The following is a 12500-nucleotide window of genomic DNA, read 5'->3' as shown; positions in this document are numbered from 1 at the left end:
TCTAGTCGTTAACGTTCTCCTCTAGTCGTTAACGTTCTCCTCTAGTCGCTGACATCCTTCTCTAGTGGCCGACGTTCTCCTCTAGTCGTTAACGTTCTCCTCTAGTCGTTAACGTTCTCCTCTAGTCGTTAACGTTCTCCTCTAGTCGTTAACGTTCTCCTCTAGTCGTTAACGTTCTCCTCTAGTCGCTGACATCCTTCTCTAGTCGCCGACGTTCTCTTCTAGTCGTTAACGTTCTCCTCTAGTCGTTAACGTTCTCCTCTAGTCGCTGACATCCTTCTCTAGTCGCCGACGTTCTCCTCTAGTCGTTAACGTTCTCCTCTAGTCGTTAACGTTCTCCTCTAGTCGTTAACGTTCTCCTCTAGTCGTTAACGTTCTCCTCTAGTCGCCGACATCCTTCTCTAGTCGCCGACATCCTTCTCTAGTCGCCGACGTTCTCCTCTAGTCGTTAACGTTCTCCTCTAGTCGTTGACGTTCTCCTCTAGTCGCTGACGTTCTCCTCTAGTCGCCGACGTTCTTCTCTAGTCGTTGACGTTCTCCTCTAGTCGTTGACGTTCTCCTCTAGTCGTTGACGTTCTCCTCTAGTCGCTGACGTTCTCCTCTAGTCGTTGACGTTCTCCTCTAGTCGTTGACGTTCTCCTCTAGTCGCCGACGTTCTCCTCTAGTCGCCGACGTTCTCCTCTAGTCGCCGACGTTCTCCTCTAGTCGTTGACGTTCTCCTCTAGTCGTTGACGTTCTCCTCTAGTCGTTGACGTTCTCCTCTAGTCGTTGACGTTCTCCTCTAGTCGCTGACGTTCTCCTCTAGTCGTTGACGTTCTCCTCTAGTCGTTGACGTTCTCCTCTAGTCGCTGACGTTCTCCTCTAGTCGTTGACGTTCTCCTGTAGTCGCTGACGTTCTCCTCTAGTCGTTGACGTTCTCCTCTAGTCGTTGACGTTCTCCTCTAGTCGTTAACGTTCTCCTCTAGTCGTTAACGTTCTCCTCTAGTCGTTAACGTTCTCCTCTAGTCGTTAACGTTCTCCTCTAGTCGCCAACGTTCTCCTCTAGTCGCCAACCTTCTCCTCTAGTCGTTAACGTTCTCCTCTAGTCGTTAACGTTCTCCTCTAGTCGTTAACGTTCTCCTCTAGTCGTTAACGTTCTCCTCTAGTCGCCAACGTTCTCCTCTAGTCGCCAACCTTCTCCTCTAGTCGTTAACGTTCTCCTCTAGTCGCCAACCTTCTCCTCTAGTCGCCAACGTTCTCCTCTAGTCGTTAACGTTCTCCTCTAGTCGTTAACGTTCTCCTCTAGTCGCCAACGTTCTCCTCTAGTCGCCAACGTTCTCCTCTAGTCGCCAACCTTCTCCTCTAGTCGTTAACGTTCTCCTCTAGTCGCCGACCTTCTCCTCTAGTCGCCTACGTTCTCCTCTAGTCGCCAACCTTCTCCTCTAGTCGCCAACCTTCTCCTCTAGTCGTTAACGTTCTCCTCTAGTCGTTAACGTTCTCCTCTAGTCGTTAACGTTCTCTAGTCGTTAACGTTCTCCTCTAGTCGTTAACGTTCTCCTCTAGTCGTTAACGTTCTCCTCTAGTCGTTAACGTTCTCCTCTAGTCGCCAACGTTCTCCTCTAGTCGCCAACGTTCTTCTCTAGTCGTTAACGTTCTCCTCTAGTCGTTAACGTTCTCCTCTAGTCGCCAACGTTCTTCTCTAGTCGTTAACGTTCTCCTCTAGTCGTTAACGTTCTCCTCTAGTCGTTAACGTTCTCCTCTAGTCGCCAACGTTCTTCTCTAGTCGTTAACGTTCTCCTCTAGTCGCTAACGTTCTCCTCTAGTCGTTAACGTTCTCCTCTAGTCGTTAACGTTCTCCTCTAGTCGCCGACGTTCTTCTCTAGTCGTTAACGTTCTCCTCTAGTCGTTAACGTTCTCCTCTAGTCGTTAACGTTCTCCTCTAGTCGTTAACGTTCTCCTCTAGTCGTTAACGTTCTCCTCTAGTCGTTAACGTTCTCCTCTAGTCGTTAACGTTCTCCTCTAGTCGTTAACGTTCTCCTCTAGTCGTTGACGTTCTCCTCTAGTCGCTGACGTTCTTCTCTAGTCGTTAACGTTCTCCTCTAGTCGTTAACGTTCTCCTCTAGTCGTTAACGTTCTCCTCTAGTCGCTGACGTTCTCCTCTAGTCGCTAACGTTCTCCTCTAGTCGCTAACGTTCTCCTCTAGTCGCCAACGTTCTCCTCTAGTCGTTAACGTTCTCCTCTAGTCGCTAACGTTCTCCTCTAGTCGCTAACGTTCTCCTCTAGTCGCCAACGTTCTCCTCTAGTCGCCAACGTTCTCCTCTAGTCGCCAACGTTCTCCTCTAGTCGTTAACGTTCTCCTCTAGTCGTTAACGTTCTCCTCTAGTCGTTAACGTTCTCCTCTAGTCGCTAACGTTCTCCTCTAGTCGCTAACGTTCTCCTCTAGTCGTTAACGTTCTCCTCTAGTCGTTAACGTTCTCCTCTAGTCGCCAACGTTCTCCTCTAGTTGCCGACGTTCTCCTCGCCAACGTTCTCTTCTAGTCGCCAACGTTCTCCTCTAGTCGTTAACTTTCTCCTCTAGTCGCCAACCTTCTCCTCTAGATTCTCTTCTCTAACGAGACTCGGATCAGAGCCGGTGTCTGGGTCAGAAGGACCCGTTCTGGCTCCGAGGTCTCAGATCCTGGTGTGAGGATGACCTCTGACCTCGTCTTCTTCAGACTTCAGGTACGTGGCCATGGACTTCCCGGGTCACGGGCGCTCGTCACACCGGCCTCCGGGATTCTTCTACAACTTGAGCGCCTACGTCGCTGACGTCCTGCGGGTCGTCCAGGGTCGGTTCTCCAGCACCGGGTCTGGACCACACATGTTCTGATCACCTGTTCCTTCTGTCGTTGCTGCTCGTTCTTCTCCAGCGCTGCAGTGGAGCCGCTTCACTCTGGTGGGTCACAGCATGGGTGAGTACTGCTGGTGCCGGTCCACCTGTGGGCCCGTCTGACGGAGTGTGTGTTGCAGGTGGAAACGTGGCAGGGACGGTGAGCCACTAGAAGGTCCGGTGGGTCCGGTTCTGCTCTGACACGTTCTGTTTCAGTTCAGCGCTCTGTACCCGGAGATGGTCGAGAACCTGGTGCTGCTGGAGTCCCTCGGCTTCCTGCCCAGCCAGGCGGTGAGTTCTCTGGGTTGGGTTTGGCTCGGATGCTCAAGTGCCTCTGGTGTGTCAGGCGGACGTTCCTGTCAGGCTGCGGCAGGTTCTGGACGGGATGCTGCAGCTGGAGAGGACCGAGAAGAAGCCCAGGACCTACACCTACCAGGGCGCCGCTGAGAGGTCGGAGCTGCCCTGAACCCAACCCTCGTACCGCGCTCACCAAGAACTTCCTGATCTTCCAGGTTGTCGGCAGCAAACCCGACCTTGACCCCAGACTCTGTGCGAGTGTTGCTGCAGCGCGGCCTAGTGGACGTAGACGGAGGTTCGTCTTCATGTCCGTCCGACGCTTTGTCATCGTTGACGTTTTCTTCTGCCAGCAGGAGTTCAGTTCTCCAGGGACGTCGCCATCAACCTGGTGTGTACCTTCTTTCGCTCTGACTCCTCCTTCTTTCGCTCTGACTCCTCCTTCCATCTCTCTGACTCCTCCTTCCTTATCTCTGACTCCTCCTTCCTTATCTCTGACTCCTCCTTCTTTCACTCTGACTCCTCCTTCCTTCTCTGACTCCTCCTTCTTTCACTCTGACTCCTCCTTCCTTCTCTGACTCCTCCTTCCATCTCTGACTCCTCCTTCCTTCACTCTGACTCCTCCTTCCACCTCTCTGACTCCTCCTTCCTTCTCTCTGACTCCTTCCATCTCTCTGACTCCTCCTTCCATCTCTCCTGACTCCTCCTTCCTTCACTCTGACTCCTCCTTCCATCTCTCCTGACTCCTCCTTCCTTCTCTCTGACTCCTTTCACTCTGACTCCTCCTTCCTTCTCTCCTGACTCCTTCCTTCACTCTGACTCCTCCTTCTTTCACTCTGACTCCTCCTCCCTTCTCTCTGACTCCTCCTTCCATCTCTCTGACTCCTCCTTCCATCTCTCTGACTCCTCCTTCCATCTCTCCTGACTCCTCCTTCCTTCACTCTGACTCCTCCTTCCATCTCTCCTGACTCCTCCTTCCATCACTCTGACTCCTCCTTCTTTCTCTCCTGACTCCTCCTTCCATCTCTCTGACTCCTCCTTCCTTCACTCTGACTCCTCCCTTCACTCTGACTCCTTCCATCTCTCTGACTCCTCCTTCCATCTCTCCTGACTCCTCCTTCCATCTCTCCTGACTCCTCCTTCCATCACTCTGACTCCTCCTTCTTTCTCTCTGACTCCTCCTTCCTTCACTCTGACTCCTTCTTTCTCTCCTGACTCCTCCTTCATTCACTATGACTCCTCCTTCCATCACTATGACTCCTCCTTCCATCTCTCTGACTCCTCCTTCCTTCACCTTCAGAGTCAGGTGTCCATGAGTGTGGATCACCTGCAGCAGCTCCAGAGGAGGATCAGATCTTCACTTCTCATCGTCACGTAAGAAACCAAAGTGGACCAAACATTAGGAGGTGCTGAGGTTCTTGTCTGGACCCTCAGAGCAGACGAGGGGTTCAGGAGCCAGTACCCCGAGTCGGAGCAGGACCAGGTCGTCGCCAACATCCTCCAGGTGTACAGAGACCAACAGGTGAGTTGCGCAGGAGACTCTGTGACGTCCTCACCTGAGGTCATGTGATGTCCTGCAGGTGAGTCTGGTCAGCGTACCTGGAGACCACCACTGTCACCTCAACCGTCCTGAAGGGGTCGCCGGCGCCCTCGGGCCCTTCCTGCAGAGGACCCGCCCATCACAGTCCAGGCTGTAGAGCCCAAACATTATGACCGTCTGGCCATCACATGAAGGTCCTCAGAGGTCACGACCTCCTGGAGCAGGACCTCAGAGTGTGTGTGTGTGTGTGTGTGTGTGTCGTTGGAATGGTTTAGTAAAACAAACAAATGAAACTAGTTCCTCAACAATGTTCTTCACCATCTTTGCACAGAAAGATGTTTATTGAATAAAGTGTCTCCTGAGGGAACAATGATCAGGTGATGTGTGACGTCATCAACAGGTGAGAATCAAATAGTCAGTACGTCTCTGTGACGTCATTCTACTCGTGTTCTGCCCTCTGGTGGACACTTCGTGTTACTGAAGATCGAAGAATGAAGGTCAGGAGAAGAACAACATCTTCTCTGAGGAGTTGATGAAGATCATCATCATCACCAGTAGATGTTCTAAAGCCTTCAAAACATGTCGAGTTTCATGAAGAACATTCTTATACGTTTGAGTTCTTTCGTCCACGTCAATGTTTTCTTCATGTTTAATGTTTTATGGAAATAAAAAAACCATTTACAAAAGCGTCGCTGGACACCCTGAGCCCTCAGACGAGCCTCACTCGTGTACGAGCCTCACTCGTGTACGAGCCTCACTCGTGTACGAGCCTCACTCGTGTACGAGCCTCACTCGTGTACGAGCCTCACTCGTGCGGCGAGCTGAACGACTCGTACACGTTGGCGGCGAACTCCTTCACCTGGTTGTCGCCGAGCAGGTCCTGAAAGACACGAGTGTGAGACTACACACCTGCGCTCGCCCGCATCCCCGGCTCACCTGGACCAGGTCGCTGGGCGAGTCTCCGCAGACGCTGTGGATCTGGCCGTTGACGATGGGGATGATCTTCGCCAGCGGCAGACGCACGCCGGCCAGACTGAGGCAGAGTCGGTCACATGACGCCGCCATCACCACTCACGTGCTGCCGCCACTCACCTGTCGGGGGCGCTGTCGGGCGTCGGGCGGAAGAACTGGGCCAGGTTGTCCAGGAGGCGCGAGAAGCCGCGGTGCAGACAGGCGTTGAGCACGAGGGCGAAGTCAGGACTGAAGAGACGCCCGTGAGTCAAGGTCACGGCAGGAACTCCCCCAGACTCACCTGTCCAGCATGTCCCGGGTCTCCTCCAGCAGGCGGATGGTGGTCTGGTCGTCCGGGGTCAGACCGCAGGCCTGAGGGCGGACGGTCAGTGTTGGGAGGTCAGAGGTCAAGATCCACTCACCTGGTCGGCGAGAGCGTCCTCGTCCGTGGCCAGCAGGTAACGAGTCAGAGGGCGTCGCGAGTCCGACTCCACCTCGGCTCTGATCCAGTTCAGCTGCTCCTCCAGCTCCCGCAGACACAGGCTGGTCTTCAGAGACACTCTGGACCACAAGGACATCGTGAAACCCTACAAGTTAACGCTCTATAGGTGCGACGTCGTCACCGCCACCAGACAGGAAGTGCATCATCACCAGGTTCAAGGACTGACCTGCCCAGAGCGTTGACCACGGCCCGCTTCACGGCCGACATCAGCGCAGTGAGACCTGAACACAACAACAGCGTGAGTCACTGCAGGTCAGCGGCGCCGCCTCTGGTCCTGACCGTCTCCCAGCAGGTGCTGCACGCTGGACAGGTACTGCTGCTGGACGTCAGGAGGAGCCACAGGAGTCTGCGGACGACAGGCGGGTCACATGACACCACGGGCGAGCGGCCTCTTGACCTCACCGCGACCGGACCGGAGGCAGAGTTGTCCAGGTACAGGTAGCCCCCGATGATGTTGAGCTGGACCCTCAGCAGGACCACCAGCATGCAGGTGCTGTAGACCGCAACCATGGTCCGAGTGAAACCTGCAAGCAGACCAGGGTCGCCGTGAGCCGCCGCTCTACACCCGGGTCACCGTGACCCGCTCAGGACTCACTGATTATCTTCAGGTCCTCCCAGATCTCCAGCTTGTTGTCCGGCCTGAACACAGACACGGCATCAGCACTTCTGTGGGTCACATGGACCACGTGGTTCTGACCTGGTCTTCAGCAGCAGGGTCAGGCTCTCAGAGTCCAGCTGGCTGACGATGGCGTCCCTCAGGGGGGGCAGCATGGACAACACTGAGGACCAGAGCCGCGTGAGCTCAGCGTGGAGGCGTGACGTCACGCAGACTCACCTGTCATGTTGCAGGTCCTCTGGTTGCTCTCGAAGTGGAACTGTCTGCGGGCCTGAGCCAGGTACTCGCCGGCCTCCCGCTCCTGCACCTGCCGGATCCTGCTCTGCGCACATCGAGCCAGGAAGTACACACCTGCACACACGCGTCACTGACATGCGCAGTCGCATCACACCTGAAGCGTTAGCGCTGAAGCTAACAGTTACCTCCAACTGCCGCTCCGGAGAAAAGTAACTTCCTCTTGTGTCGTTTCACGAAATTCCAAACCGAGAAAAACATTTTTCACAACAAAAAAACAAACTCCAGCAACAGAAGTGTGACGTCACTGGCGAGTCATGGTTGTTCCGGGGATGCAGCTCGTTAGCATGTTGCTAATGCTAAGACAGTTTCCGCTTTTACCTTTGAAACTAAACACGTTCAAATGTTGTTCTGCGGATCGCGCACCTGTTGAACTAGTGCACCTGTTTAACTAGTCGTCTTCAGCTAGTCCTGTTGAGCGAGTGGTGATGACGTCAACGTGGAGCGAACTCCACTTCCTGTTTTAATGCGGACTCGTTACCGCCACCTGCTGGTGTGGAGGGAGTGGGAATCTAATTGTGACGTCAAAGTTTCTCACTGGAATCATTTATATATATTCAAATATATATTCAAATATATGTATTAAAATACATTTATTAATATATGTATTAAATTATATGTATTAAAATAATTGTATTAAAATAACTAAATGTTTTTCTTCTCTGTCAGTTATCACGTGTTTGATGAACCACGTGATCTGTTTCTCAACAACAGAAGATGTTTTTACTGTCGCTACAAACGCGTCCCAATGTCACGTGGTTACCGGAAGTTGTCGTCTCCTCTACTTCCGGTCTAGCACGTAGCTCCCGCGGTGACGTCTCCATGGAAACGCGGTCCGGATCAAACCCCACGGCACCGACCCACGAGGACGTCGAGAAGTGGATGTCGCGCGCGTTCCACATGGTGACGAGCACGTGACGTCATCAGCGACATCAAACGCGAACATGTGTTCCTCAGGCTCGTGAGGCGCTCGCGGGCGGCGAGGTTCCGGTCGGGTGTCTGCTGGTGCACCAGGACCAGGTGCTGGGTCGTGGACGGAACCAAGTCAACGAGAGCAAAAACGTACGTCACGTCCTTCGTTCTTCGACGGTGACGCGCTGACGTGCGTGTGCGTGTGTCGTGCAGGCCAGCAGGCACGCGGAGATGGTGGCTCTGGACCAGCTTCTGGACCGGTGCCGGCGGGAGCGGCTGGACTGGGTCCAGGTGTGCGAGAGGACGGTGCTGTACGTGACGGTGGAGCCGTGCGTCATGTGCGCGGCCGCGCTCAGGCTGGTGCGCGTGCCCGTCGTCGTGTTCGGCTGCAGGAACGACAGGTTCGGAGGCTGTGGTTCGGTTCTGGACGTTTCCTCGGCGGACCTCAGACACACTGGGTCCTGCTTCAAGGTTTGAACAAAAACTACCACTGGTGTGTGTGTGTGTGTGTGTGTGCGCGTGTATACCTGTGTGTGAATGTATACTTGTGTGTATATATATGTATCTATATGTAAGTAATTTTTATTTGTAGAACTTTTCCAGACCAGGGTCAGTAGATCATCAAACACAGATGTTTCTTGAAGGAGTCAGTAGATCATCAAACACAGATGTTTCTTGAAGGAGTCAGTAGATCATCAAACACAGATGTTTCTTGAAGGAGTCAGTAGATCATCAAACACAGATGTTTCTTGAAGGAGTCAGTAGATCATCAAACACACATGTTTCTTGAAGGAGTCAGTAGATCATCAAACACAGATGTTTCTTGAAGGAGTCAGTAGATCATCAAACACAGATGTTTCTTGAAGGAGTCAGTAGATCATCAAACACAGATGTTTCTTGAAGGAGTCAGTAGATCATCAAACACACATGTTTCTTGAAGGAGTCAGTAGATCATCAAACACAGATGTTTCTTGAAGGAGTCAGTAGATCATCAAACACACATGTTTCTTGAAGGAGTCAGTAGATCATCAAACACAGATGTTTCTTGAAGGAGTCAGTAGATCATCAAACACACATGTTTCTTGAAGGAGTCAGTAGATCATCAAACACAGATGTTTCTTGAAGGAGTCAGTAGATCATCAAACACAGATGTTTCTTGAAGGAGTCAGTAGATCATCAAACACAGATGTTTCTTGAAGGAGTCAGTAGATCATCAAACACACATGTTTCTTGAAGGAGTCAGTAGATCATCAAACACAGATGTTTCTTGAAGGAGTCAGTAGATCATCAAACACACATGTTTCTTGAAGGAGTCAGTAGATCATCAAACACAGATGTTTCTTGAAGGAGTCAGTAGATCATCAAACACAGATGTTTCTTGAAGGAGTCAGTAGATCATCAAACACAGATGTTTCTTGAAGGAGTCAGTAGATCATCAAACACACATGTTTCTTGAAGGAGTCAGTAGATCATCAAACACAGATGTTTCTTGAAGGAGGTTCACCATATTGGTAACTCAGGGGTCAATTACATCAAATACTTTGATAAAAAGCCTACAAGGAAGGACGTCATCTGAGCAAGAGGAGGGTTTCATCTTGTTCACTAGTGATGAAATATCACCCAAAGATACAGCAGTGAAGGAAGACCAAGAGGAGGAGAGAGGCTCAGAGACAGCAGGGGTTCCACACTAAAGAGAGATTTTCTCTTTGAACAATTTAATTATTAAAAGTAAGTAATTTGTATTTATATAGCGCTTTTCCAGACCAGTGTGTAGGTATACACATGTCTGTGTATATACATGTGTTTTAACCTGTGTGTGTATGTATATACATATGCGTGTAATAAATACATGTGTGTACCCGTGTGTGTGTATGTGTGTATACGCATGAATGTGTGTGTGTGTGTATATCCATGCGTTTAAACCTGTGTGTGTATGTATACACATATGTGTGTAATAAATACGTGTGTGCAGTGCCTCTCTGGATATGGAGCACAAGAGTCCGTGAAGATGTTGAAGAAGTTCTACATGCAGGAGAATCCAAACGGTAAATGTTTCTCTTCCTCACACTGGTCGTACATGTGACTGACTTCTGTTCTTCAGCCCCGACACCCAGAACCAGAAGAGACACCACGTGACCCAGAACCAGAAGAGACACCACGTGACCCAGAACCAGGAGAGACACCACGTGACCCAGAACCAGGAGAGACACCACGTGACCCAGAACCAGGAGAGACACCACGTGACCCAGAACCAGGAGAGACACCACATGACCCAGAACCAGGAGAGACACAGAACCAGGAGAGACACCACGTGACCCAGAACCAGGAGAGACACAGAACCAGGAGAGACACCACGTGACCCAGAACCAGGAGAGACACAGAACCAGGAGAGACACCACGTGACCCAGAGAACGTGAATGTTTTGCTCAATAAACGTTTGGATGAAGTTGGGGTGTTGTTCATTAAAGGTAGGTAGGTAGACCTTTATTGATTGTTCTTTTTCCAAAAGCCACAGCAGATACAGAAATTTTTCATAAAAAATAAATCAAAATAAAATAAGAACAAAGAGAAAAAAAGAGAAAGAACAAGATGATACAATCTAAGTCTAAAAATAAAGAAAAAGATCAAAGAAAAACAACAAAGACAAAGATACAAAGACTAACATAGAACAGAACATCCAGATACTTTCACTTCTGCCCCCAAACTCAGAATTGTACAATTTAATAGCCCTAGGAATGAATGAGTCCTTGAGTCTATTAGTGTTGCATCATGGGAGGAGCATTCGTGCTTCATCTGCTTCTCTGCTCACTGATGACAGTGTTCAGAGGATGACTGTCATCATCATGATGGACAGTAGTTTGTTCAATGATCTCCTCTCAGCAACTGTCACCAGTGAGTCCAGCTTCATTCCAACCACAGAGCCAGCCCTCCTGATCAACCTGTCCAACCTGTTGACACTCCTCTTGGACACATTTCCACCCCAACACACCACAGCATAGAACACTGGCCACCACAGACTGGTAGAACATGCAGAGGAGCTTCTTGCAGATGTTAAATGATCGAAGCCTCCTCAGAAAGTACTTCTACTCTGAACCTTCTTATATACATGGTCTGTGTTGCAGGACCAGTTTACTGTCCATCCACACACCGAGGTACTTATATTTGTCAACTATCTCCACCTCGTCGCCTCTGATGGACACTGGACGTGCCTTTGTCCTGGACCTCCAAGACCAGCTCTTTGGTCTTCGAGGTGTTCAGCTGCAAGTGGTTCCTCTCACTCCAGTCCACAAAGTCATGTATCAGACTCCTGTACTCGTCTTCGCTGTTGTCCCTGATGCATCCAACAATGGCAGTGTCGTCAGCATACTTCTGGACGAGACTCAGCTCTGAGTTGTAGCAGAAGTCTGAAGTGTAGATGGTGAATAGGAGAGGGGCCAGTACTGTCCCCTGAGGTGCTCCTGTACTGCACACCACAGTGTCAGACGTGATGTCCTTCAGCCTGACATACTGTGGTCGATCAGTAAGATAATCCAGGAGACCAGACCAGGGTCCACATGCATCTGTTTCAGTTTGTCCTGCAGCAGAGTGGGTTGGATAGTGTTGAAGGCTCTAGAAAAGTCCAGGAACAGGATTCTCACTGAACCGCTTCCTTTATCCAGGTGAGAGTAGATGCAGGAGGTGAAGGATGGCATCTTCCACACCAACTGCTGGCTGGTAGGCAAACTGCAGGGGGTCTTGCATGTGCTGGACTTGTGGCCTGAGGTGTTTGAGGACCAGCCGCTCCAGTGTCTTCATCAGCTGCGAAGTCAGTGCCACCGGTCTGTAATCGTTCAGCTCGGTCTGATCTTTTTAGGGACTGGAACAATACAGGAAGTCTTCCACAGGGTTGGTACTTTCCCCAGCCGTAGACTGAGGTTGAAGACATGCTGGAGCGGCTCAGCTAGTTCAGCAGCGCAGGTCTTTAGCAGTCGAGCAGACACCTTATCAGGACCAGCAGCCTTCCCTGGACGAATCCTCCGAAGTACATCGTGTACCTGGAGTGACGTGAAGCTGGGAAGTGGTTGTGTGGAGCTGGGGGGGCACAAAAAGGTGCGACTGGTCCTGAAGCTGCAGTGAGGGTGAGGTGACCTGCTCAAACCTGTGGAAAAAGTTGTTCAGTCCATTTGCCTCCTCCAGCGTGTCCACTGCAGTCAGAGAGGCCATGGTCTTGTGTAAAAGACCGTTAAAATAAAAGAGACATAAGGGGGCGCACTCTTGAACACACAAATCAAACTTTATTGACAAACGTAGTGTGTGCGTGTGTGTGTACTGAAGGTGCTTGTTCTCGGGTTTGGGCGGTCCAGGCGGGTCTGAGGTCACAGAAGTGAGCCATCGGGTCGTACAGCTTCACTCACCTTTGACCTTTTCTGAAGAAACAGAGGAAGTTAAGAGAGACTTGTGTGTGTGTGTGTGTGTGCGTGTGCGTGTGTGTACCTGTGTGGCAGTCCCAGATGTGTGTGTTGAGGATGTCTCCGAGCACGTACAGGACACACATCACTGCAGT

General features: G+C 51.0%; 4 protein-coding genes across 4 annotated transcripts in view; 2 read left to right on the top strand and 2 right to left on the bottom strand.

Annotated features, from left to right (window-relative positions):
• Nucleotides 1-4862, top strand: part of LOC148066917 (serine hydrolase-like protein) — a 5582-nt gene extending 720 nt beyond the window's left edge. The window contains exons 3-12 of the mRNA XM_087805299.1: nt 2694-2807; nt 2889-2930; nt 2989-3008; nt 3065-3139; nt 3195-3298; nt 3361-3440; nt 3499-3533; nt 4443-4516; nt 4577-4664; nt 4723-4862. Coding sequence (XP_087661425.1) covers nt 2694-2807; nt 2889-2930; nt 2989-3008; nt 3065-3139; nt 3195-3298; nt 3361-3440; nt 3499-3533; nt 4443-4516; nt 4577-4664; nt 4723-4839 — 749 coding nt within the window. The 3' untranslated portion in view covers nt 4840-4862. The remainder of the gene's footprint in view (nt 1-2693; nt 2808-2888; nt 2931-2988; nt 3009-3064; nt 3140-3194; nt 3299-3360; nt 3441-3498; nt 3534-4442; nt 4517-4576; nt 4665-4722) is intronic.
• A 128-nt stretch (nt 4863-4990) lies between these two features.
• On the bottom strand, nt 4991-7486 carry pex3 (peroxisomal biogenesis factor 3). Its single transcript, XM_087805298.1, has 12 exons — nt 7174-7486; nt 6971-7102; nt 6833-6914; nt 6731-6774; nt 6538-6659; nt 6415-6481; nt 6302-6356; nt 6056-6194; nt 5935-6005; nt 5775-5882; nt 5619-5715; nt 4991-5562 (listed from the first exon to the last, which is right to left on the bottom strand). Exons 1-12 carry the CDS (start codon nt 7244-7246, stop codon nt 5488-5490), a joined length of 1065 nt encoding a protein of 354 aa, XP_087661424.1. The 5' UTR covers nt 7247-7486; the 3' UTR covers nt 4991-5487.
• Nucleotides 7487-7682: 196 nt separating this feature from the next.
• On the top strand, nt 7683-10438 carry adat2 (adenosine deaminase tRNA specific 2). Its single transcript, XM_087805301.1, has 5 exons — nt 7683-7948; nt 8003-8107; nt 8171-8428; nt 9930-10002; nt 10059-10438. The coding sequence occupies exons 1-5, from the start codon at nt 7763-7765 to the stop codon at nt 10091-10093; spliced, it is 657 nt and encodes a 218-aa protein (XP_087661427.1). The 5' UTR covers nt 7683-7762; the 3' UTR covers nt 10094-10438.
• A 1771-nt stretch (nt 10439-12209) lies between these two features.
• aig1 (androgen induced 1) overlaps nt 12210-12500 on the bottom strand; it is a 2842-nt gene continuing 2551 nt past the window's right edge. The window contains exons 5-6 of the mRNA XM_087805300.1: nt 12431-12500; nt 12210-12363 (exon numbers count right to left, since the gene is read on the bottom strand). The exon at nt 12431-12500 is cut by the window's right edge and continues 94 nt beyond it. Of these exons, the coding sequence (XP_087661426.1) occupies nt 12344-12363; nt 12431-12500 (90 nt within the window). The 3' untranslated portion in view covers nt 12210-12343. The remainder of the gene's footprint in view (nt 12364-12430) is intronic.

Source organism: Callionymus lyra, chromosome 13 (assembly GCF_982586985.1).
Source record: "Callionymus lyra chromosome 13, fCalLyr1.hap1.1, whole genome shotgun sequence".
Classification (NCBI taxonomy): Eukaryota; Metazoa; Chordata; class Actinopteri; order Syngnathiformes; family Callionymidae; genus Callionymus; species Callionymus lyra.
The sequence above is the reverse complement of the archived record's forward strand: the minus strand, read 5'-3'. Positions and strand labels throughout refer to the sequence as shown.